This window comes from Astyanax mexicanus, chromosome 21 (genome assembly GCF_023375975.1).
Source record: "Astyanax mexicanus isolate ESR-SI-001 chromosome 21, AstMex3_surface, whole genome shotgun sequence".
Taxonomy (NCBI): domain Eukaryota; kingdom Metazoa; phylum Chordata; class Actinopteri; order Characiformes; family Acestrorhamphidae; genus Astyanax; species Astyanax mexicanus.
The window spans coordinates 41,954,619-41,981,657 of NC_064428.1; the positions used below are offsets into that span (position 1 = coordinate 41,954,619).

At 39.8% G+C, this 27,039-nt stretch overlaps 1 protein-coding gene across 1 annotated transcript; it reads right to left on the reverse strand.

Annotated features, from left to right (window-relative positions):
- Nucleotides 1-4,623: 4,623 nt before the first annotated feature.
- On the reverse strand, nucleotides 4,624-26,839 carry LOC103027555 (uncharacterized). Its single transcript, XM_022674404.2, has 34 exons — nucleotides 26,725-26,839; nucleotides 26,414-26,468; nucleotides 26,245-26,329; nucleotides 25,982-26,137; nucleotides 25,687-25,895; nucleotides 25,471-25,574; nucleotides 25,220-25,338; nucleotides 24,927-25,082; nucleotides 23,358-23,572; nucleotides 23,193-23,278; nucleotides 22,972-23,099; nucleotides 22,508-22,633; nucleotides 22,124-22,317; nucleotides 21,930-22,024; nucleotides 21,660-21,790; nucleotides 21,435-21,559; nucleotides 18,331-18,448; nucleotides 18,029-18,241; nucleotides 17,380-17,550; nucleotides 16,762-16,899; nucleotides 16,592-16,641; nucleotides 16,355-16,487; nucleotides 14,971-15,053; nucleotides 14,679-14,805; nucleotides 13,201-13,391; nucleotides 12,322-12,412; nucleotides 12,026-12,155; nucleotides 11,490-11,671; nucleotides 10,704-10,859; nucleotides 9,743-9,876; nucleotides 9,203-9,336; nucleotides 8,020-8,114; nucleotides 6,552-6,756; nucleotides 4,624-4,825 (listed from the first exon to the last, which is right to left on the reverse strand). The coding sequence occupies exons 1-34, from the start codon at nucleotides 26,777-26,779 to the stop codon at nucleotides 4,737-4,739; spliced, it is 4,479 nt and encodes a 1,492-aa protein (XP_022530125.2). The 5' UTR covers nucleotides 26,780-26,839; the 3' UTR covers nucleotides 4,624-4,736.
- Between the last annotated feature and the right edge of the window lie 200 nt (nucleotides 26,840-27,039).

Here is a 27,039-nt window from a genome sequence, read left to right on the forward strand (position 1 = left end):
GAAAATAAGAAACCATCCATAAAACAATTAGGAAACACCCAGTAGCAATAACAAATAAGAACATAAAAACAATTTTATCTGCTGGACTGAGAATAGTCAACCACCCAAATAACACCTGCTCTAGATAGACGTGAAGACAAGCAGAAAATGCAGAAGACAGACTGACAGTGAGGAATGAAGATGGTTATCATGAAAAGATCAAGATTTTTCTGATACACAGTAGAATAGCACCTAGCTCTTACGCATAAAAGTATTGGAACAGATAAACTTAAAGATTAGATTAAAGTGAATAAACTTAATATCAAGCTTGTGATCCCTCTGATCAGTTCGATTTCATCTTTCTTTAAAAACGTGAACGCTCAAGCCATAAAGGTGCTGAATCTTCTAAACTGTGTATCGAATCCAGATGTACAGTAAATACCTGGAAATAAAATTTGGACTGTTGACAGGTAGAGAAGTAGACAAGTAGAGAGGTACACAGGTAGACAGGTAGACAGGTAGACAGGCAGAGAGATGCACAGGTAGATGGGAATTCAGGTAGAGAAGTAAAGAAGTACACAGGTTGTCAGGTACACAGGAAGATGAGTAGAGAGATATACAGGTAGACAGGTAAAGGGCAGACAAGTAGACTGGTAGACAGGTAAACAGGTACATAAGTAGACAGGCAGAGAGATGCACAGGTAGAGAGGTAGACGGGTATACAAGTAGACAAGTAGAGAGGCACACAGGTACACAGGTAACCAGGTACACAGGTAAACAGATAGACAGGTAAACACATAGACAGACAGGTACACAGGTAGACACATAGGCCGACATGTACACAGGTAGACAGACATACAAGTACACAGGTAGACAGGTACACAGGTAGACAGACATACAAGTACACAGGTAGACAGGTACACAGGTAGACAGACATACAAGTACACAGGTAGACAGGTACACAGGTAGACACATAGACAGACAGGTACACAGGTAGACAGACAGGTAGAGAGGTAGACAGGATGAGGTTGAGGTTGAATGTGATCAAGGTGTGTTAACTCCTACACACTTTACTTACAAAAGAGAAAAGCACACTGCAGATCACCAGCATGACAAAAGACTAACAATGCAGATGGAAAATCTACTGTAGCACAACTGGTTTAACTGGTTTTTGCGACAATGACATAGCAGAGCTCTCTCACACACACTCACACACACACACAGACTAGCTAATAATAATAAGAACAATAATAATAGCAATAGCATTAAACAAATAACACTGTGCTAATTTTGAAATATTGAATTATACAGAATCTATACTACAAACTATATCGTATCCAAATCATTCAGTATCCAGTATAAATCATTCAGTATACAATGTTTGAATTTCATCGAAATGTTATTCAATTTAAATAAATGCAATAAAGTAAAAATAAAATCATAAAAAAATAAATTCATAAATACATAACAAAAAAGAGATGTAAGAAACATTCACTGAGACATGAATAAAAAATAATGGAAATTTGGCAATTAATTATAAAAGAAAGGAAATTAAGATATTTAAACAATGTCAATAAAATTGTATAAAGGAGGAACCGGTATCCAGTATACTTCATTCAGCATAAACTATTAATCATTCAGTATCCACAAATAATCATTCAGTATCCAGTATAAATCATTTAGTATCCAGTATAAATCATTTAGTATCCAGTATAAATCATTTAGTATCCAGTATAAATCATTTAGTATCCAGTATAAATCATCCAGTATCCAGTATAAATCATTTAGTATCCAGTATAAATCATTTGGTATCCAGTATAAATCATTCGGTATCCACTATGAATCATTCAGTATTCACTATGAATCATTCGGTATCCAGTATAAATCGTTCAGTATCCACCATGAAGTTTTCAGTATTGACTGTATATTACTGAGTGCCCACTATCAATAATTTTATATCCAGCATGACGTGTTCAAGATAAACTGTTAATTATTCATTATCCAGTATGAATCATTCAGTATCCACTGTGAATTATTATCTACAGTCTTCTGTAAATAACTCTGTATACGCTATTATGTAATATTATTATACAGTATTTACATGATGTTTCACAGACTAGAATACTGAATTGGTTATATTAAGAAAATCAGTATTTTTTCTTTAAGTTATTATAATTGACGTGTTATTAACTGCTGATTGCTGCTAAACCTATCATTATCATCAATTTCTGAAAAATTATTAGGGTGACATGGTTTACTGCTGGTTGCTAAGGTATTTCACATGGTCAATAAGTGATGCTAGGTGGCTGCTATGGTATCAGAGGTGATTATTTCGATGTTGTTATCATGATTTTGAGTACATTTTGGTTTTATGATAAAGAAGAAAAGGTTACAGAAAAGGTTTTCTGAACTTTACAGTTGTAAAACACATCTTTTAAGAAGTAGAATACGTGTTCCTCCATAAACGTCTTTTTAATGAAAGGCTCTGACGTATTTTAAACGTGTTTTAACTATATTATGCTGAAGGGAGAATGATTAGCAACGTCATGAAAAGGTTCCAGGATGGTTATCCTGTAATGATACAGAAATAATGTTCCAGGAAAAGTTCTGAACATGTGTGACTTAATTTAAACGTTTCTCACAAAACATTTCCAGGTAGACTAATACTAACATTACGCAAACATTACAGGTAACCCTCCCAAAAATAAAAATAAAAACAAAGAAAAAGTGACGTTGTAATGACCTTACCAGAATGTTTAGAAATGATAAATTAAAGATTCTAAAGACATTTAGAAAACTTGAAAGATTGAACGTTCTAACAATGTTAACTTTAACCATCCACCAAACCAAACACTGTTGGGTAATTAGTATATTTTAATATAGATTCCAGTATATATTCAAATACTGCTCCAGGTGCTCAGCTCCCTGAGGATGAACTCTACACACACTCTTTACATCTTTATACACAATAATACACACACACACACACACAATACACACACTATACTCACATTATACACACCATATAATCTGAATGTGATGAACCAGCTGGTGTATAATCTGCTGATTTCTCTGAGTGAACAGAGCAGTCTTACCTGTGCGCACCTGCCAGGTGAGTGAGCAAATAAAATCACTGGCTTTCCCTTCAGCTGAGCACACACACTGACTCCGCCCCCACACTGACTCCGCCCCCACACTGACTCCGCCCCCACCGTAAATAATACAGGAGAGAGTACTGTACATATGTTTTGAAATACTGTATCTCATGGACTAGTCCACTGATTGTGTGTGTATATTTATATATACACACATAAATACATACATACATAAATAAATAAATTTGTTAAGAGAAAGAGTTTATCTTACACTAAAAATATGAACATAAATATAATTATTTTTATTGCTTTCATCGGACTTTTAATAGCTGTCATAATAATAGAATTTTAAATTATCTGTACATTCAAATTTCCTTTATTAAACAAAATAGAAAAATAACAGTGTGATTACTATATATATGTGATTATTATACTATACACACACACATTATATATATATATATATATATATATATAGTATAATAACCTGTTTCTGTATATTATTTTAGATTAATTATTCACCTTTTACACACACTAACCAAACAGACTCTCTTATTGAGGGGGAGGGGCTTTTATTATGCTTCTGTCTCACCTGAGAGCCACACCTGCACTCTATTGTGACACTAAACACACACACACACACACACACACACACACACACACACACACAGAACTGTGCTTTGTGTCTAACTTACGATTGTTATGTCACCAATTATATACATTTGCACTAATTCATAAAGCAATTTGTGTGTAATGTTTAATAAAGGAACTTTAAATATGCATTTTGCATTTACGTTTACATTATATTAATAAATTAATGCATATTATAAGCTATTATTATTATGCCTTGAAATTCTTCTTTTCGGATTGATTGATCTTCAATTCTTCTTAAAGTAATTTTATTCTTTATTTAGTTGAGTAGTTGTTTCTTCTCATAACCTGGATTAGAACATTACTGAAATATTCACTATTCACTGTATACCTGTAACTCTACCTCTTCACTACTTTACTTTAACTGATGCTCTCAAACACTTTATTAAGAGACAAGAAATTCAAGTAATTAACTCTTGATGAGTTCAGCACAGCTGTTAACTGAAAGCCTGAATTCCAGGTGATTCTACCTCATAAAACTCACTGAATAACTCCATATGTTTTTCTTCATAGTTTGGTTGAGTTTAGTATTAATCTACAATACAGATCATTTTAAAATAACGAACAAACACTGAATTTAATATACTGATACTGTACATAAACTACATTTCTACTAGTAGAATAAGTATATGTTTAATAATAGTTTTATTGGTGATGCATATTTAACACAAAAGTAAACTATTTTAAAAAAATGCACAAATCAAAAAAGTTTACATGTTATTTTTTTATTAGGACAGTTTATTAAACACTTAAAATAATTTCAGAATGAAGCTTGCAGTTAGTTTAGGAATTTAAAAATATATGTTTATAAAGTCACCACAGCCCCCTGTTTTAAAGTTTATAAGGATTGTTTACTGAAGTTCTAATCTATATGAATATATGTATTTGTATTTTCAGTAAAGAGTTTAATGTGTTATTGACTTAAATGAGACAGACTGACATAGTGATTAACTGTGATATATATTATATTTATGTTATATATGGTCGGACAGCGGGTCAGGAGTGCGCTGGTTACTGTAGTATCTGCAGTGTGATCATCAGCAGTCCTACAAACATGGTGAAAAACCACGGTCCTGAAACACCATGAACAACACCTGGTCCTGAAACAGAGAAAAAGATATGTGCGTTTTAGTTTTTAGGATTAAAATTTGACTAAACGTACTGATGGACCAGATTTTACAGCATCTGTAAAATCTCTACCTTCTGTTTTAGGCTGCATCTTTAGTCTATGGGTTTTGAGTTACGGGTCGTTTTCACACCAATTCACATCCTGAATACATAAGTCTTGACCCAGGACTGATTCTGGGCTCGGTTGGGGGAGGGGCTTGGTATCGCTTGTTTGTTTTTACACACTTAATCCTTTACTTTTGTGTTTATTAGGGCGCTGGTTCCAAGATTTGTCCTGTTTAAAGGAGTACGAAAGCTGTTTTAGAACCAGTCAGGTGACTGCACACGCAGCACCGGGAGCAGATAGCTTCCACACCTGCAGTGGAACCGGCAGCACCAGAGTCCACAACAGGGGGTAGGTTAGGGGGAGTGTTGAGGCTACATGGTTCTTCAACCTGAGATTTTTCAAAGGAACAAGCAACAAGCCTAAATAAAAAAAGCGAGAAGTTTGTCTCGATAGCTAGCTAACTAACTAACTTACTCTCCCGTTCCACCTTAAATGGTGCAACAGATGGCAGAGGCTTCATGCAGCATTTAAGGTGGAACAGAAAAATAAAATAAAGTAAAAGGGTAACATTTTACTTGGATGGTCCATTTTATGGCCTTATTGATGCTCATCTGACATTCCGCTAAAATTGAACTGCATGTCCATTAAATGCAATTGAACTGAAAGATGAAAGTAATTGATCCTCTATTGAATGTAACCCAACATCCAACTCTTACCCAAACTCTAATCTTTACATTTTAGGACTGGGTTTAGGGTTAGATTTAAAGTGTAGGGTTAATAAATGTTTAAGTTAATTTGCATTTAATAGACATTCAGTTGAATGTCAGTTGTGCATCAACAAGGCTGTAAAATGGACCATCCAAGTAAAGTGTTTCCTAAATGCTAATAAAAGCTCATTTCAGCTGACCATCATCGAGGAATCAAAGAATGGACAATAATAATTAATTAGTGCACCACCTGCTCCATGTCTAAAGACATACGATAAAATACGGCCTAGTTAACTAAAGTTAACTAGTTAACCAGCAGCAGCAGCAGTTAGGTTGCTGAACTTTAGCTCTCCACTGCTATAATGCTATATCTGTTCTGGGTTCTCGAAGGGTTTCCCAATTCTTAAGAGGGTTACACTCAAAAACAAGGCCTGAGGAGACAAAAGAGAAGTAGGACTGGACCTTGATTCGGCATAATTAAAGTTTTAAGTGTCTTAATTGCTCCATGTTTGGTCAGGAACAATCTTTTGTTTGGGTTAATAACAGCTAATTTCAGCTGAACATCACAGATGAACTAAGGAATTGATGATAATAATTAATTAATGCACCACCTGCCCCATGTCTAAAAATATACGATAAAATACGCCCTAAAGTTAACTAGTTACCCAGCAGCAGCAGCAGCAGCAGCAGTTAGGTTGCTGAACTTCAGCTCTCCACTGCTATAACTCTATATCTGTATCGGGATCTTGAAGGGTTTCCCAATTCTTAAGAGGGTTACACTCAAAAACAAAAGGTAGGGAGGCAAAAGAGAAATGGGACTGGACCTTAACTGGACCAAGTTTGGGTTGGGAGTCAGTGGACTCATCAGATTGTTATTGTTTCTTTATATAATGGGGACTACGGTGATTATGGGATACAGTACTCTTTATATCGCCAGTGTCTCACCATGTGCAGCTACTGTCTGGGTGGTGACGGTGGCGCTAGCAGTGGCCACAGTGTCTTTTCCCCCGACGAGTCCGAGACCCAGCGTCGCCAGGTCAGCCTTGGTCTGCTGAGCCACCCAGGTCTGAACCTCTGTAGAATTCTCAAACAGCTTCAGATCAGGCAGATTCAACCCCAGGAGATCACGTACCGTCCCCACGCTCAGAGCCTGAAACAAAGATTTTCAGTAATGAAGATACATTTTCTGCTACTGTATTCTTCGCACTATAAGGCGCACTGGATTATTTAATGCAACACTAATAAGGAACAGGGGTGTCACCAAGTTTCCTCCTAATTAAGCAGGTCTAAATGACCTACAAATCTAAGTTAAGTAAACAAAACTGCAGTTCCTAAAAATAAACAATTGCTTTTAAAGTAAAACGAGCTCTGGATGTTAATCTACACAGATTTTTCTCCTAAAAACTGTTTATTTGGGCACTTCCTTTATTTACAGTAAGCTTAGATTTCCAGTATCTCCACTAAAGCTGGAGCATTAGCATTAGCAGCTAAAACACTAGCACTAGCAAATTCCCCCTAACAGAGCTACACTGAGGAACCCTGAATGTTCCTATAAGCCAGGGTGATAACCTGTTTTAACACAGTAAACATGCAGACTACAGACTGATAACACTCACCTTTAAATGGTGAAAAAGCTAGAGCTTAGCTCAGTTAGCAGTTAATGCTAATACTGCTGGAGAACTGAACTGAATCTCCTGTATAACTCTGTACTTCAGTGGAGTGTCTTTACTGCTCCTTAATACCTGACTGATAGAATTCATACATAAGGAGCACCGGATTATAAGGAGCTCTGATGATTTTTGGGAAAATTAAAGGATTTAGTGTGAAAAATACAGCAATTTTCTCCCAAGGGTTGTAACAAGAGATTGTGCAGACTGTTCATTAAATCAGAGGGTTGCATTACTTGTAGTCATACTTACTGTATACTGTATAGGTGTGTCCCAATTCATGGGAATGGAATGAAAGCTTCAGTGCAAGTTCTACCATAAGACTGAAAATGCTGCATCACTTTACCTCTACCAATCATCAGCTTGCACCGGTTTATAAACAGCCCAGCAAACTTGCAGACCAATCACATGCACTGGAAATATCATGTGTCAAAACTGATCCAATCAGATCTCCAGAAAAGGTCCAGAATTGATCTTTCAATCAGGAATGGACCAAATCAAAGCTCTGTTCTGGTCAGATTAGTTCTTTTGATTAAAAATGAACCAATCTTGATTCTTGTGCTCCACTTTTTTTATTACAACAATGAATTATCTTAATCGCACAACAAAATGTAAAGTTAATAGGCGTGTCCCAAAACTACTGTCCAAGAAGTCTATGAATGAGACCCAGTAGGGGGCACTAGTGGTTTCAAAAGTTTAACTAGGTGTAAAACAGTAAAAGTTTGGGTATTTTTCACTGGTTGTACCTCCAGCACTGCAGTTTTCAGGCTCCTGAAGGTGGCGATGTCCATGCTGATGTTCATAGAGGAAAGCGTTTGTATGTCAGCCAAAGGAGCTCCGCCTACAAACAGACACGATGACGTAACAAGTTAACAAGATTGATGGGCGTTGTGTTCTGGAAATGAGGTGTGTTCAGGTACATTTCTGGAGTTTTATCTTGTTTATCTTGGTAACAGAAAACACAGGAGCTCCACTGACTGAATAAAACCTAGACAGACGCCAACAGTCAGACGCTCATCACTATCTCGGTAACACAGGCGATGCGCCGAGTCAAGCTTACACCCCCACTTATTACACACACATGAACACACAGCAGCACAAACCCAACTTTTACATCAACAATAAACAGAATAGTAAATAAAATAACATTGCTGTTCCCGTAAATGAGCTGCTGGAGCTCCTTCACAGCGTCAACCAGCAGCTCAGTTTCCTCTGCTGAGAAGAGTTTGTTGAACACGACCAGGTAGCTGCACCGTTACAATAGCAATCCGCTAAAGTCAGAGCTCACCTGATCTACTCTTAAAGAGACACTCTGATTGGATTATTTAATGTTACGCCCAAAATTAAAATTAACCACACCCATCATTAATTAAGAGATAATTAGTACATGACCTTTGCTTTGCGTTTCGATCCGCTCAATGTTTGTGTACTTTTCCTGTCGTTACAATAGCAAAGACACACTGACACGCCCTAAATCAAGCTGCACGTTGTACGGATGACTGGTCACCTATAGATCGTTAACATAGAGCCCTGAGATTGAGAGGGATACTGGACGTTGTGTGGTGATTTAATGCAACTGTGTTTTAAAGGCGTGTGTGGAATGCAGTAGAACCACTGGGTTTTGTGTAAACGAGTTTTAGAACATAATTCGAGTTCATAACATAATGCCGCTGAACGCTTCCTGACCATGATGTACACATTTACCTATACAGGTGTGTGTGTTTGTGTGTGTGTGTGTGTGTGTGTGTGTGGGAGTATATGTACTTTACACAGGTGGGGTTTGATCCCTTTGAAATCCCAAATGCAATGTGTTGATAAATGTGACGGACATTATTTTAGGTGTAGCTGAAGTGTAGAGTTACGCAGGTAAAGGTTGGTGAATTAATGTTGTACAGGTGTGTTTACGGTGTACAGGTGTGTGTGAGTTACCCAGGTAAGAGCTGATGAGCTGGTAGAAGGTGGAGGAGACGCTTCGTTGGCTGTTGAAGGAGGAGTTGGCGATGGTGTACAGAGTGGTTTTCTGATCAACTGAGCAGTTAGTTAAGTTCAACGCATTTGCAGACCTTTACAGAGGAAAAAACTCAAATAAATTAAATAGAATTAAATCAAATGTATTGACATAAGTTTCATACCCTTCTAATTGGACGATTGCTGTAAAATTATAAGTATGAAAAGTATGGAAAATTTGAAGGCACTTCTATTTAGTGATGTTGGGATAATAATAATAATAATAATAATAAAAATAATTATAATAAATAACAATATTTGGTGCACTACATTTAAAGACAACGTGTTTCCAGGAACACTTTTTTTCGGACACGGGTTGTCCCTTCCTGAGGTTTAGCTGGTGTGTCAGAATTCACTTTCAGAATTTTTTGGGAAATAAATTATACATTTCGTTAGCCAATCAGCTGCACTGTTGTTAAATAAGTAAATATTTATTATATCAGTGATTTGATGTTTTCTTACTTCAGACTATCAGCAGTGATGCTCTTCAGGACGCTGACGTCCAGAGAGCAAACGCTGGACCCGATGATGTTTAATTCAGCAGTTCCCAGAGTGTTCCCCGTCACGCCGAGATACCTCATAATCACTGCTTTACTCTAAAACACACACACACACACACACACACAAATTCTAATAAACTGGCACCACCTAGTGGTCTTCTGTAAAAATACAATCAGCAGAAATAAATTACTAGTGCAAAAACTAGTGGAAATGCACAGATCAAGCAACATTATTAAAGGGAAATTTAAGATGAAGCACTGCTCATACACACATGCATATCACTTAAAAATACTCTGTAAAAATACAATCAGCAGAAATAAAATACTGCTGAAAAAAACGAATAGAAATACACAGATCAAGCAGGTCTTGAAATTAAAAATTATCCACGTTTTGCAGCAATGCAACTCTGGCTAAATGGCCAAATTAGAATTTCTGCAACAAATCTAATGTCAAACAGAAATAAAAAAAGGCTAAAGCATAGCGGTAAGTGAGGGTTTCAGGGGCAGAAAAACGAGATAAGATATATATTTGGATGTGTGTTTTTTTTTTAAATAAAATTAAAAAAGCTTGTGCCGCAGCCATGCAATGTTACTAATGATGGTGGCTACAGGGTCAAAATAAAATAAAATAATATAAATCTCACTGTAACTGAATTATTTTAGCGAGTGTGTAGTGAATTCCCGCTGAACTCATTTAGAGCTCTCGAGATTCCGGCTGAAGGATTAAAGGGAAACTTAAAGTGAAGCACTGCTCTGTTGCGCATGTGTGCTACTTATATAAAGCGCAAACTGCTCAGAGAGATGTCAGATACGGGTCACAGAATAAACTAATCATAACTAAAATAAACATTAAACGCTAACAGAATAAAGGGCATGGGACTACAGTGTTTAAAACCTCCAGCAGCCCTGCTGTAAGACGTTACCTGGTCTGAGGTCCAGACTCCGTAGGTGGAGTCCAGCAGTGAGGACAGGGTGTCGGTGGTGGTGATGTTCCACTGACTGATATCAGCAGCACTCGCCATGCGGGAGGTGGAGCCCAGCAACTGCACCTCACTCTCCGGGAGACCTGAGGGATACAGCTGATACACACACACACACACACACACACACACACATTATATAATTCAAATTAAACAATCATTACTATAATAAATTACTCTAAATCACAATAACTCTAAATAAATCACATTAACTCCACAATTACGCACGCTAACTCGAATTAAACAATCTTTACTAAAAATAATAATTACTAAATCATATTGCATATCATACAAATCGCATTACCCTAAATAAATCAAATTAACTCCAAATAAGCCACATTAATTAAAATGAAAATCATTACTAAATATAAGCATTATTCAATTACTATAAATCACATTAACCCCAATTAAAATGACAGTTACAACTCCACAATGAATCACTCGAACCCAAACTAAACAATGATTACTAAAGATTTTCATTTCTAATTTACAACACATCATAACTAATCATACAAATTCAGATTACTCTACATTCATTAGATTACCTTTAAATATACCAGATTTACTCCACAATTAATCAGTTTAATCACGTTAGGGTGTGGGTTAAGTTGAAGGAGTGAGAATTAGGATTAGAGTCAGGGAAAGGGTTGAGTTTAGAGATTGAGTTTGTATGTAAATGATGGAGATGGTGTACAGTAGATGATTGGTGCAGTAATCTCTAAAGCTCACCTGTTTTAACTTGTTGAGGATGATGGTCTGCAGGCTGGTGTCCAGCACTTTCTGAGTGAGTCCTGCCAGGTTGTAAGTCAGGAAACTGCTGTCCAGACAGGCATCAAACTGGGCGGAGTCATAGTCGATAGGGAACGAATCATCTGCGATCGTCACGGCGGTGATGTTGCCGACTGTACAGCCTATCAGAACCAACAGAACAGTATTTCATTCACCGTCTGATTTTATACTTAATAATCTACTGTCCTCTCTCTCTCTCAGACTCTGGCTGCTGATGGAGAAACAGCATGATCTACTGTACTCTCTCTCTCTCTCAGACTCCGGCTGCTGATGGAGAAACAGCATGATCTACTGTACTCTCTCTCTCTCTCTCTCTCTCTCTCTCTCTCAGACTCTGGCTGCCGATTCTGGAGAAGCAGCACTTGGATTAAACTTGGATGATTGTTTTTCAAACTATTTTTCGAAGTAATTTTTTTGATGGACAACCTATAACCCCTGTATCAGGTGTGTTGATTTCAGCAGTAATGTGATCACACCTGCTCTTGTAGCTTCTCTAGCTACACGCTTGTAGGTGAATGCTGTAAAGAATAGCCTCATCTTCTCAACCGAAACCTTCTGGGTCCTCAGGATTGGCATGTAGTACTTCAGGAACCTCTTCTTTAATGACTTTAACACAAAAGGACAAATATTTATAAAACACACACAAAAAACAGATGGAGAATTAAGCTTACAAAAACATTAGACATACGTTAAGGAAGGAGTGGACAGTCCTCAACATTTGAACAAATCAAATCTAAAAACAAAGAAAAAATAAATTATCAGGTTAACTTACTGTGCCAAATGAGGCCCAGAAGTCTTGTTTGAGGTAGAGAGACAGGCCTCCCAGCTGTTCCAAAGTCTGTTGCGTCCAAACTGAGGGAATACTGAACACAGAATGATGTTTATGAGACTTAAAGTTCTATAAAACAGTGAATCAGTTATATTGGTTATTTCGACTGTATTGCGGTTTACGATCCCGGACGAGCCCCCAATTCTCTCACGGCCTGGTCTCTGGCCATAAATGAGTGGAGCCCCTCTCCAGGGTGATATTCTGATTTTCTCTACAAACCTGCTGGGTATTGGGGCATTACTTTTGTTTTTAAGTTGTATTTAAGTTGTATTTAAGCCTGTTGCAACGTGAGATTACTTATTATTACTATTGAACAGTTATGATTATTACCATTATTAGTGTGATTGCAGTATGCAGTACTGTTGTTAAGTCGTGTGTGTATATATATATATATATATACACACACACCTCTGGCTGCATTTTTTCGTTCCAACTCTAAAATGTGTGAAATGCTCGGAAATAGTGGGCTTCTATACAGCTTTTTGATTGGACATACAGTTTTCTCAAAAATTCCATTAATATTACAATTTTTGTAGATTAAGAATGAAAAGGGAGCAACAGGTGAATGTTAACATGTGTTCAATAAAATCATGCAAACTTATAATATTTTTGTGTGGTTTTAGTTTAAGCAGACTGTGTTTGTCTGTTGTTGTGACTTAGATAAAGATCAGAACTCATTTAATGAGAATTTATGCAGAAATTCAAGTATAATCCCAAAGGATTCACATACGTTTTCTTGCAGCTGTCTAAGCATTCCCACAGAAACATTACAATTTAATTGAGAAATTATCCTACGCATGATATTAATGTTGTTGTTCTTACCCGTATGAAGTACTTCCACTCGTGAGCAGCTTCTGTACAGCCGTGACCTGAGCAGAAGAAAGATCTGTACAGTTCTTCAGGTACTCCAGGATGCTCGGGTCAGAGTTCTGGATGTAGGCGGCGTCCAGCGTGCAGATCATATTACCCAGAACCCCCACCTGATCCTTGGTCAGCTTATACCCAGATATACCCTAAAGGAACACAAAGCATGTATAAGAGACAATCTGCAGTAAATGCATTTTAAACTAGAACATTACAGAACGTAGAAGCTTAATTCTAAGGAATGATTTAACTAACCCTGAAGAAAAAGACATTTTAAAGAAAAAGGCCATTCTATTTCTTCTTTTTCTTTTTTAGGTATTGAAAAAGGAGGTAAAACAGAGCAGAAAAAGAAAAGAGAGGGAAGTCTTTTGAATTTTTTTTTTTTACTTAAAAGTTTATTTCCTAAAGGTATGAATGAGGATTTTATGACATTGGCTGTGTTTCCATTGGTTGTTTTGTTATCATGTTTGTTTTAAAAGCTGGAATGGTATTCAATTTTGTCTTTTAACCCTGATTGAAGCCTAAGTGCCAAAACATGTTGGTTATTTTTGTATCTCTTACAAAATCGGATATTATCCATTCAACAAGTGCTACTTTTTTTTTTTTTTTTTACTATTTTTTTGATCTGTGAATGTATTGCCAGACACCTTGTTGTGCTGTTGCACTAGATCCATCCGCTTCTAAAACTATGGATGAATAGAAGCTGCTTAAAATGTCCTGTAGAGATTCTTCTGTCTGTCAACTAGGCAAAATGTATTGGAGAGCCCTGTAGATGCAAGACTAAAAGTCTAGAAATCTAGAAGTAACCTCTCTTCAAGAGGTTTTTTATAGGACAGCCATCTTGTGGAAAAAAAATACCTAGAGTCTAATCTAACCACACCTGTAATTGTTTATATATCTACCTAAGACAGAACAGAACGCAGAGTTCTGCAGTAATCTGGAGTGTGGTATTTTTAAATAAGTGTATATATTTAAAAGAAGGCCATTCTCTGTTTATGGTAGTGTGTTTATAATTGATTTACAAGGGTGTGGATTGAGTTTAAGCTAAGGGCTAGAATTTCAGAAAGGTTTATGGGCAAAGGTTTGGGGTTATTTGAGGGCAGGGGTTTGGGGTTATAGGTATGCGTTAGGAAAAGAGGGTCTGGGCCAAAGGTTTGTATTGGGTTCAAGCTGAGGGCTACAATTTGTAAAGTCAAAAATTACTTAATTAGGTGTTTAGGGGAAATTTCAGTTTTATCCTGCCAGTGGAAGAACCAAATTATTCTGTGGAATTGTTTAAAGATCCTTTTGCAGCATCGTTCTTGTAAGAGAGATTCAGCTTTTAAGGCCTTGTACATTCTCTGGTTGCATTTTTACAGTTTGTGTTCTAAGATGCTCTTGGTTAAAGTGTCTAAATTAATGATACTGTGCAGTGCATGCATAGATGTGTATTTTACCAGGCAGTTCTGAGCGTTGCTGAATAAGACGGACTGTTTGTTGAGAACGCTGGAAAGAACCGAGAAATCGGCAGAACCCAGAGCACTGAAGTACGACCTGCAGCTTCCCGTCTGAACCTTATCATAACTACAATATACAAAAGTATACATTTATTACTGTATTCATGCTGAAGGACTTTATTACTGAAGTCCCCCTTGAAACCAGTTAAGACAACAATTAATTGACACCAAACTTGTATACAACTCTATACTCTATTTCAGTCTACATAACAAAAGTCTTTTTAACACATACTTGTAGTAGAGCAGCATGTCGGAAGGTAAATCAGCAAAGGCAAGACTTGTGTCGTCTTTAATCATGTTGTACATCAAGGTCAGCTGCAACAAACAAAACAAACATAGAAGTTAAGTGAAATTAAGCTTTAAACTCACTTACAGCTCTGGAAAAAAGATAAGTGATCACTTAAAAATGATGAGTTTCTTTGACTTTTTCCAAACTGAAAACCTCTGGAATATAATCAAGAGGAAGATGGATGATCACAAACCATCAAACCACCAAACTGAACTGTTTGAATTTTTGCACCAGGAGTAAAGCAGCATAAAGTTATCCAAAAGCAGTGTGTAAGACTGGTGGAGGAGGACATGATGCCAAGATGCATGAAATTAAAACTGTGATTAAAAACCAGGATTATTCCACCAAATATTGATTTCTGAACTCTTAAAACTTTATGAATATGAACTTCTGTAAATAAATGCTCTAAATGAGAATATTTTTATTTGTAATTTGGGAGAAATGTTGTCTGTAGTTTATAGAATAAAACAACAATGTTCATTTTACTCAAACATAAACCTATAAATAGCAAAATCAGAGAAACTGATTCAGAAACTAAAGCTCACCATTTTTCCTAGAGTACAGAGCTTTAATAATTACGTCACCATTAATTACATCCAGCATTCTGTCCAATGCGAACACCCAAGTATTGTAGTTAGCGTCAGCATCGTCTAAAGGTTCAACAAAGTTTGATAAATCTAACATTTTAAATATTTTCATGCAATAAATAGCTAATTTCTCTGTAAAAATGTATTACTGTACTGACGATTTCAGCAGAGAATTAAACCAAGCCCCCTCTGTGTGGGTCCAAACTTGTGTGTTAGTCCCACCCTGTGAAACCCAAGTCCTCCTAATGAAACAAGACAGTGTCCGCCCACACTGCACTGTGCCCCGCCCACACAACATGGTGCCCAGCCCACAGCGCACTGTGCACTGCCCACAAAGCACTTTGCATGCAAGATGGCAGGACACAATTTTCAGCAAATTTTTCTTCCACCAAAAACGCCAAGCAACAAATAAATGTAAATTGTAAACAATAAGTGTAAATTGATATTCTGAGACAAACCACTGGTCAAAACATTTTGATGTTTAGCTGTGATGCTAACAGCTGGCCTCATCGTTTCTTAAAGTATTTTGTCTTTACTTACCTGAGTAGTTCTTGCTTCATTACTCAAGTATTCACTATTCACTGTGTACCTGTAACTCTACCTCTCCACTACTTTACTTTAACTGATGCTCTCAAACACTTTATTAAGAGACAAGAAATTCAAGTAATTAACTCTTGATGAGTTCAGCACAGCTGTTAACTGAAAGCCTGAATTCCAGGTGACTGTATATCTGTGTTTACCTGAGACTCTTTCAGGACGACCTTGCTCCTGCCTGAACGTGGTCTACAGGCTTTCACCAGCTGTTTGATCTTCTGGACTGACAGAGTCTTAATTGAGCTGGCGGTGAATCCCTGCAGTACTGACTCTGAGAGGCTGCAGGGGGAGACAAAAACACACAATTACCACCTGAACACCTGCGTTTCCCAGCATTAAACTGGCTCTGTCAGTCAGCACTATGGTGTTTGTGTTTAACTCACTCTTCCAAATTGCCAAAACTGCTAGCCACCTGGCTCATAAACAGCACGGCCTATTTCCGGAAGAAAAGCAGAGAACAGATATTAAGATATTAAAAATATTAACAGATTAATTGATCTACACATTCCATTAAATCTGAGCTGGACTACACTGAATACATAAATATTGTTACCTGTTCTGGTCTCCAGATTTTTTTGTTTAGGAGTTGAACATTGAGAGAGCTGAAGGATGTCAGCAACACAGATGGAATATACGACGCCAGCTTGTCCGGAACGTTGTCCAGGATTTTGAGCGGATCTGCAGAGACGATCTAGAATAGGAAAACAAGCGCTTAAAAATACCTAAAAGAGCTGAAATATTTCAGGCTGGCATTTGCTTCAATATCACACACATGCTATGGATTAGTTTGCTAAGAAGTTACACTGTTGTTTCAAGTTTCACAATGACTGGATCAATAGAGGTGGCCCAAAATCAAAAATGAAATGCTAAATATATTAATGTTTCCTTATATTGTTGTGAAAGTGTTTTGGTAAAAACATTTGGATGGTCCATCGTTAACACCCTATAGATGCTTAACTGACAACTGAACGTTCTTTGTACATGTGATAGATAGAATTAGAAATATTGATCCAAAGTGCAGTAAAGACAATATAAAGTATGCCATCTAAAATTCTTGGTATTTTCCAGACAAATGTGGCCTGTGCAGAAAGTTACTGCTTTGACAAGGTTTATGTTTATGTTTATTAACTAAATAAAGGTATAGTGTGGAATGTGTGGAAGTATGGAGTACCTGCTGGATGCACGTCTGCTGTAGAATCACAGGTGCTGACAGAATGTTTGTGATGAATGTTGAATCCTTTACTGCATTAAGAAGCTCAGTAGAAGGCATTTTGGAGATGATTGCAGAAGGAAGGCCTCCAATGAGTGTGCCCAGTTGCACCAGGGACGAACCAACGCTAAACTGTTAAATAGTTGAGAACAGTCACATCACAGACTTGTCAGCAATGTCAAGTGAACTTTTAAATTAGTCTCTGTGTTGCATTTGTTGTAAACACTGAACAATCTTGTTTAAGTTGAATCATGTGTTATCTTGGTAACAGAAAACACAGGAGCTCCACTGACTGATTACAACCTAGACAGACGTCAACAGTCAGACGTTCATCGCTATCTCGGTAACACAGGTGCGCTGAGTTTACACCCCCACTTAATACACACATGAACAAAGAGCACCACAAACTCAACTATTAACATCAACAATAAACAGAATAGTAAATAAAATCAACACAAATTAAGTAGTTGATAAGTAATAAAATAGACTGATATTAATCTTGAATCTTAGAGTTTGTATTTATTAAAACCAAAACTACTCCTGGATTCCAAACAAAAAAAATTAACAACAACAAAACAGTACTGTAGTGTAGTGTGCCATGTACACTCACATTAAAGCCTGCACTAGTGATCATCTTGACGAGGGCTTTGGCCTGACCTGGGCCCCAGCCTGTGACATTGCTGAGTGATGACAGGCTGTTTTTGATGACATTGACATCAACAGTGGTTATCTGACTCACACTCAATCCAACGACCTGCTTGCCAAGTTTCTCAATGAAGCCTGAGGTGAAATTAGTGACCTTTGACACAAGAACTGCTGCCACCTGAGAGAAGAAGAAAATTGTAAAATTTTCAACAAAATCTGAAACTAAACATGTAAAAGAAAAAACAACTGGCCAATGTGACTAATTACCTCTGGATTGGTATCTGAGCAGAAGTTGTTAATGTTTGTCAAGAATGTCTGGATGGCATTAGATCCAGAAGACACAAATGCAGAGCCAGGAACTCCACACAAGAGTACTGGTGGCAAGCTTAAAAGACAGGAACAAGAGACATTTCTGAATATTAACACAAACAAACTAATATGCACATAAGTCGTATTTCTAGTGTACACATGACTAGTTTCTATGTGTGTCTATTTGAAGATTGAAAATAGGATACAGTGTGAATTGTGTTATCTAAGGCTAAGATTTTTGAAATAACTCAAGTTTAGGAGGAATACCACACCCATCTTCTCCCCTCTATTACCAACAATCCTATAAAAAACCTCTCCTTCACTTCCTTCTGATGAAAGTCACAAAGACAGAGCCTTTCCTCCATTCATTTGCAGTTGCATAGACTCTGAAGCCAGGATCTTGACACTGCTTCCTACCCACCTGACCAGAACTCCCTCTCTCCAGCTCCTCTGTCCACTCCAATGCAAAGGTAGGTCATTACTGTCCCTGCTACATCCATTAGTGTGATGTTGTCCAGGCAACCTCAATGTCAGCCCCAATCTCTTCCTCCTAAATCTACCAAACTCCCCTTCCCCTCCAACCTACCCGACTCCCCTTCCCCTTGATATTCCCTAACTCCCTATCCCATCGACCTTCCCTGACTCCCCTTCCCATCAACCTTCCCTGACTCCCCTTCCCATCAACCTTCCCTGACTCCCCTTCCCATCAACCTTCCCCGACTGCCATTTCCCTTAATCTTCCTTGTCTCCCCTTTCCCTCGACCTGCCCTGACTCCCCTTCCCATCAACCTTCCTAAACTCCCCTTCCCCCTCAAATTCCCCCGACTCCCCTTCCCATCGACCTTCCTCGACTGCCCTTCCCCTTAATCTTTCCCGACTCTCCTTCCCCTCAACCTTCCCAGACTCCCCTTTCCCGCGATCTCCCTGACCTCGCCAACTCCCCATTCCCTTCAATCTACCAGACTCCCCTTGCCCTCCAATCTCCAATCTACCCTCTCCCCTTCCACTCCAATCTACCTGACTCGCCTTCCCCTCGATCTTCCCCATCTTCCCTTCCCCCAGACCTCCCCTGACTCCCTTTTCCCTCGACCTTCCCGCCTCCTCTTCCCTTTGATCACCCCGATCTCCCTGACCTCCCCGACTCCCCTTCCCCTTCGATCTACGCGACTCCCCTTCCACCTCGATCTTCCCCAACTCACCTTTCCCTCGACCTTCCCCAATTCCTCTTTCACTTGATCTCCCCAACCTCACCTTCTCCCAGACCTCCCCTGACTCCCCTTTCCCTCGACCTTCCCCAATTCCTCTTTCACTTGATCTCCGCCACCTCACCTTCCCCCAGACCTCCCCTGACTCCTTTCCCTCGACCTTCCCCAATTCCTCTTTCACTTGATCTCCCCCACCTCACCTTCCCCCAGACCTCCCCTGACTCCCCTTTCCTTTGATCACCCCGATCTACCTGACCTCCCCGACTCCCCTTCCCCTCCAATCTATGCGACTCCCCTTCCACCTCGATCTTCCCCAACTCCCCTTTCCCTCGACCTTCCCCAATTCCTCTTTCACTTGATCTCCCCCACCTCACCTTCCCCCAGACCTCCCCTGACTCCCCTTTCCCTCGACCTTCCCCAATTCCTCTTTCACTTGATCTCCCCCACCTCACCTTCCCCCAGACCTCCCCTGACTCCCCTTTCCTTTGATCACCCCGATCTACCTGACCTCCCCGACTCCCCTTCCCCTCCAATCTATGCGACTCCCCTTCCACCTCGATCTTCCCCAACTCCCCTTTCCCTCGACCTTCCCCAATTCCTCTTTCACTTGATCTCCCCCACCTCACCTTCCCCCAGACCTCCCCTGACTCCCCTTTCCCTCGACCTTCCCCGCCTCCCCTTCCCTTTGATCACCCCGATCTACCTGACCTCCCCGACTCCTCTTCTTCTTCTTCTCCTCTTCCTCCTCTTAATCTCCTCGAATCCCCTTCCCTCCAATCACCCCGAATCCCCTTCCCCACAATCTCCCCGAATCCCCTTCCCCACAATCTCCCCGAATTCCCTTCCCCTCGATCTTCCCGAATACCCTTCCCCTTGATCTTCCCGAACACCCTTCCCCTTGATCTTCCCGAACACCCTTCCCCTCGATATCCCTGACACCTCTTCACCTTGATCTACCCAACTTGACTCCCCTTCTACTTGATCTCCCCGAATAGTCTTCCCCCGATATCCCTGACTCCTCTTCACCTTGATCTACCCAACTCGACTCCCCTTCCCCTCGATATCCCCAACTCCACTTCCCCTCCAATCTACCCGACTCCCCTTCCCCTCCAATCTATCCGACTCCACTTCCCCTCCAATCTACCAAACTCCCTTTTCCCTCAATCTCCCGGACTCTCCTTCCCCTCGATCTTCCCAACTCCCCTTTCCCTCAATCTCTCAGACTCCATTTCCCCGCAAACTCGACTCCCCCTCCCATCGATCTACCCGACTGCCCTTCCACTTGATCTCCCGTATCCTCTTCCCCTCAATCTCTCAGACTCCATTTCCCGCAATCTCCCCAAATCCACTTTCCCTCAATCTACCTGACTCCTCTTCCTCTCAATTTTAACTGTTCTCCCTCTTCCCCTCGATCTCCAAGACTCCCATTCCCCTCGATCTCCATAACTCTGACTCCCCCTCCCAACAATCTACCAAACTTCCCTTCCCCTTAATCTAATTTCCCCAACTCCCCTTCCTCTCAATCTACCCGACTCCTCTTCCACTTGATTTCCCAGACTACCATTTCTATCAATCTTCGCAACTCTGACTCTTCTTCCACTCCAATCTACCCGAATTCTCCATTCTCAAAGGTGCGGATGTTGCCCATTTTTACAAATGCCCCACTATTCTGGCGGCTCATCCCGCTCCTAATAATGCTTTAACTGGCAGTAATTGTCCTATGTGACCCACTGAAATTCACACTTCAAAGTTCCTCGTTGTTTCTGGGTTCACTCTCTGCACTCTCTCTGTATCTCCAGGGTTAAAGATGTCTAAGTAGGAGATGAAATATTCAATGTGGAGCATGTAATGTATTACCTGGAGAGGTTGAAGGAAGGATTCAGGATGAATAGCTGGGAGCTGAAGTATTTGGTGACGCTGGCTGTAATTGCTGTGTTGTTAAACAGCTGGAGATTGAAAATGTTTTCCAGGAACGTATTCATCTACAGAACACAATTAAACAAGCTCAATCACCTGGAAGAACAGAATGTTTGTGTACGTACTCCCTAAATATATTAGCTTGTATATGTGTATGAGTGTTACCTTGCTTTCTGACACATAGGACTGGAGGTCAGTGAGGGTGATGAAGGTGATGAAGAATCCAATGTTGTCAGCAAACCAGGCAGTGGAGTTCAGAAGGGGATCAGAGGAGTTATAACAGCGTGGAGATCCATCTACAAGATACAGATATGCTCACATACATAAACCACAGAAACAGGTTTATATATAAACTTAATAAATGTGTAGAGACTCCAGAGTACAGATGAACATACAGAGGGAGAGATAGAAAGAGATAAATGTAGCTGTGCTTACCACTGCTTTTCAGATAAGACTTCATAGAGCTGTAGACATCAGCTGGGGTGAAATCAGTGCTTGTGAAATTATAGTTGTTCCCCAGAAATGAAACCCTGTTCAGAATAATAATACAATGTTATTTTAAGATCACAGAAAGATGTAATTTTTAACGATGATAGCATGATTTAACACCACACCAAACAGAGACTCACAGTTTCCTGTAGGACAGGCAGGAGGCGTTGCTGAGTTGAGTGGAGTTGATGAGCTGAGAGCTGAGGAAGGGCAGGTACTGACCCAGTCTGACATTAAACCACTGATCCACCTCATCCTGAGACGACGCACTGAGAGCACGAGACCAAACACATGCCAACGTCTGCCTGCCCACAGCTGCAGATACAACTGGCTCCTGCACAGAGATCCAGAGGGAGGAACGAAGAGATAGAGAGAGGAATGGAGAGAACAGAGAGCTTTAAATATGGATTACTGCATTAAATACATCTGAAAGAGTCAAACTGAGGGAGAAACAGCAGGACTGAATGAATGAAGAAGACTGAGAGTAAAGGTAGAGGGAGAAAGGGGGATGAACACAGGTGTACCTTCTCCAGGTACTGGTTGGTCCTGTTGTAGTTGTTGAGGAACGTGCAGAGATCTGACCCGTTACCGACTGTGTTCGTCCCATTCAGAATCTGGCTCAGTTCTCCTGGAGAGATGGAGTCCAACAGCTACAGAACAGAGAGAAGAAACACAGTTACTATAGAGAGAGAGATAAACCAGCACTACTGGACTGACTGGGTTTCTCATGGACTGGTCAGTAACAGTGCTACTGGACTGACTGGGTTAACATGGATTACTCATGGACTGGTCAGTAACAGTGCTACTGGACTGACTGGATTACTCATGGACTGGTTAGTAACAGTGCTACTGGTCTGACTGGGTTACTCATGGACTGGTCAGTAACAGTGCTACTGGATGGCTGTTGGCTGTATTAAAGACTGGATCATTGACTGTGTGTCTGGTTGAATCTGAAACTTTTTCCTCTCAGGTTTAAAGTCAGCAGTACCTCTTTCTGTCGGCTGGCCGGGATGATGGACAGAACTCCACTCAGGTCAGGAAACCCAAAACTGAGGAAGAAGCTCTTGAGGAAGACAAAGAAGCTCCCGCCACTATAGCAACGCAGACCATTCGGTTCTGTAGAGCAAAAATAGCAAAGAATAGTCATTAACTTAAGCATATAGATTTATTTATTAGTGTTTGTGTTGTATGAGAGCATGTGCATAGTACCAGCAAAGAGCTGCTGAATGTTGTTGCGGATCTGAACCTGTGTGTCGTTGCTGAAAGCAGATCTCAGAGAGTCTAACTTGCTGATTCTGTTACAGGATAGAAAACAGTTCATCACAGCCATGCAACACAAATCACTCTATTAGGAACACTAGATGTTTCTCTTACGCTATCTGGCTGGTGTTGCAGGTCTGGTTTCTTATTATGTTGAAGTATGGCGTCACATCTGCAGAGGAGAGGCTGGAGAGGAAGGGACTGAGCAGAACGTTCACCCACTGCAGAACTTCTGAATCATTTAATGGTGCAGAGGACAGTCCCCCTCTCTGCAGGATGTTCTGGAGGAACGCTTTCTTCAAATCACTGGAGTACCGGGATTCATTTTTCTAAGACAAACAAAAATGACCCGGAATGTGAGGAAGACAATGTTCATGCACAGCTTAATAGCAAAATAGTAAGGCTCTAAGGACCAGGCCCAGGATTAACATGCCTCCACCAATGGATTGCTCCCGTTTTCTGTATAAAGACCAGGGAATTGGCCATTAGCTGATCGTGCTATCGAGTTCTACATTTTAGTGACAGAAAGTGTCTGTAACTCATCCGTGCAAACTACTGCATTTCAATAATACCAAGAAAAGCTAAAAGACGATCACCACTCTGATCTCGACAACATCACTAAGCTATTGCTTAAACAGAACAACTGACTTTGGGAACATTGTAATAGTCAGAGAGCAAGTGAAGCCCTGTATAAACTGCCTACAATCATCTTTAATCTGTGGCATAATGCTTGTGTGCTTATCTGATGCCAGGCGTTCTTTGCTAGGATTTCTTTGGCTCCAAAGTTAAAATCCCAGCCAGTGTCAGGACTTTTGTACCCTTTCCTAGGGCACCTGTGAAAAACTTCCCCAGACACTGGGGCATGATTTCTGATACACTAGGCCCAGAAGCCCCTGACTTAATTAGACCACCCTCCTCTCAAATTGTCTTTAAATATTGCTATAAACCCATAATGCAGCACCAACCCCTTTGTGGTTGAATACTTTTTTTTTCTTGTCTGTCCTTAGCACGGACCCTCCCAGCAGGGTTCTTCTTTGTTGACTACAGTGGGTCAATGAAGATCCTGTTCAAGGGCTGATACCCTTTGCCCCTCTATTTCATTTTCCTTTGAGGTCATGCAGAAGACCTGTCTTTACCAAGTTATATATGCACAGCATCTACAAGCTCATCAGGGTACAGATGGGAATTAAGGGAACACAGCTTTACCCTGATTGGTCCACATAAATGGATACCCTTTGGATTAAAGAATGCTACAATCATCTTCCAGCACTACATCAATGACTTCCATATGTTCATCTACTTGGATGACACTCATCATCAACAGGAACCTAGTTTAACACTTTCTGGTGAGTTCTTCAACTGCACATGGAGAATAATTTAAAAAGTTCTGTGTTTAGACAGTAATTTTTTCTAGAATTTGCATTGTCCCAGAATCACTGAACCGACAATATCTCTAATTTTACTGGACAGTGGAAGGCCTTTGTGGTTATCAAGCAGAATAGACTTCTGCTCCAACGTCTGTACCTAAAGCTCACCTTTGTGTTACAGGTGGATCATTTAAAAATAGGCATAGGTTAAATGATGTCCCAGTATTGGGGTCATATCCAGAAGTTCCAGCTTCTGTTGTTCAATTTATCAACAGAATAAGTACGTATTTGTCCTACACAGAGAAGTGGTAAGTACCTGGATGTTGGGAGAGAGTTGATTAAAGAATGAGGCAAACTGATTCGGGTTTATTGCTGCCATCACCCGGTTTACATCCTGAGGACCACGGAGTCGAGAAGGTTCAGAACAAAGCTCTGCCAGCTGGGATGGAGTTAGAACTTCTGTTGCATTCAACTAAGATAGAATGTAAACAAGATGGTACAGATTAAGGGATATAATGAAAAATTAAGCATGTAAAAATTTACAGATGACCACAGTGGCTCACCCGCATTCATTTAAATGAAGGGAGATGTAATTTTAGGGTAACTTACGCCATTGAAGTCACTCTTCAGGCTGATGAAATCAGACAAAGAGGCAAATTTGCTGAATTTTCCGAAGTTCTTCGCCAGCCAGTCAGAGTCATTGCTCAGTGACTGCACACAGGACTGACCTGAAACGCCACAGTATGTTACAGCAGAATAGCAAGTAATAGCACACATATTGTGTCTAGTAAACTATGTATGAAATCAAGGATCTATACTGATCACAGGAAAGAAAAAATAGTCATCTAAACTGCAAGAACCTTGTGTCTGTTGAGCTAGGAGGAAGGGATAGGTGAAATTCCTGACGACAGACCATTTTTGTTCCTCCATCATGGCCATCTCTTGTGTACTAAAGACCTCCATCCTAAGTTAAAAGAGGTCAGATATTGTAATGAACTGTGAAAACATTTCTCCACAAACTTTCTGCCATAAATCCCAAAACGGTGGAGCCCTGAAAGTTTACTGTTCACACTTACACAATTTGGAAGGTCTGACAGCTGAAGTTTTTGGCACCAAGACTACCAAGAAAGTCTGTGGAAACTGAGGACAAGAATGGTCTCAGCCTGCTCTGGAACCACTTGGTAATTAAGGAGGCATTTGCAAGGTCTGTGGTGTTGAAGTTGCTGAACATCACCTCGCCGATGGCATCAAGGATATTTGACTTAGACCCAGTGATGTTGAGGGTCTGGAAGAAAATAAAGATGTTTTAATACAATATGCAATTCGTTTTCATTTTTGTTGTAGTACACGAAAACAGTCACTATCCCATACCACGTTGGAGAAATTATCCAGAACTGCATCCAAAGACGTTGCAAATTTCTTGAGGAAAAGCACCCAGATTTCTTTTGAGTAGAGCGCACTGCTAGGAAGTTTGCATGTCAACAGTGTAGCCAGGTCACCAGAGGTCAGATTAGTAAAATTGGTGGACTAGAACATACAAGCAAAAAGAGACAAATAGGTTAATGGTATGGCCAACCTGAGGTATACAAGATTCAAACTTCTAAACTGTTCTTTTTTGGTTATGCAATACCCACTGATAAACAGGCGAATTCAGAAATGTTGAAGTTGCAGATCACAGCAGACACATTTCCAGACTGGAGCTGAGTCTCAAGTGGACTACTGTAAATAAATCCATCATTATGATGAATAAAATGATTCTTTTTAGGTATAGAGATAATTCTAATAACAACAGGCTTAGCTTACCTTACTACACCTTGACACAGCTTGGTGGCATTGGTGGCAGCAACTGTGGTGGTACCTGCCAGGGGGGTGGAAATGGTAACACTGTGATGCAGTATCATGTGATACTACACATTTAATCAAGTCAGCTATACCCCCTTGGAGACCAATGTTCAGCGTTCTGAACCACTGTAGTGCTCTCAAACAGCTTCAGATCTTGTGCACTATACTCCGAAGTTGTGTATGAATTCATTAATATCCATTTTCCTACATCATGTTTACTGTATAAGAATTTATGCTAAACCCATTTAATAAAGTAATTTAAGATATCTCACCTATACAGAGAACACAGAGGATGAGTGCTCTGGAGCTCATGGTGCGTCCTCTCATTTTAGTTGCACACCCTGACCAGCATATCCGTCCTCAATCCTGAAATTAACACAGAGAACAAAGTTTCCAAAAGTATAATAACGGAGACATGACTTGAATTGAAACTAACGATATGTCTGTAAAACCTTAAATTTTAACTCAAGAAATCTGCTATTTATGTTTTTGGGTTCAAAATAATTTACCCCACAATTTCACACCATGTTACACCAACAGCTCAGAAAAGTGTTTTCCAAATGTGTAGTTGCTGAGCCTGAACAATG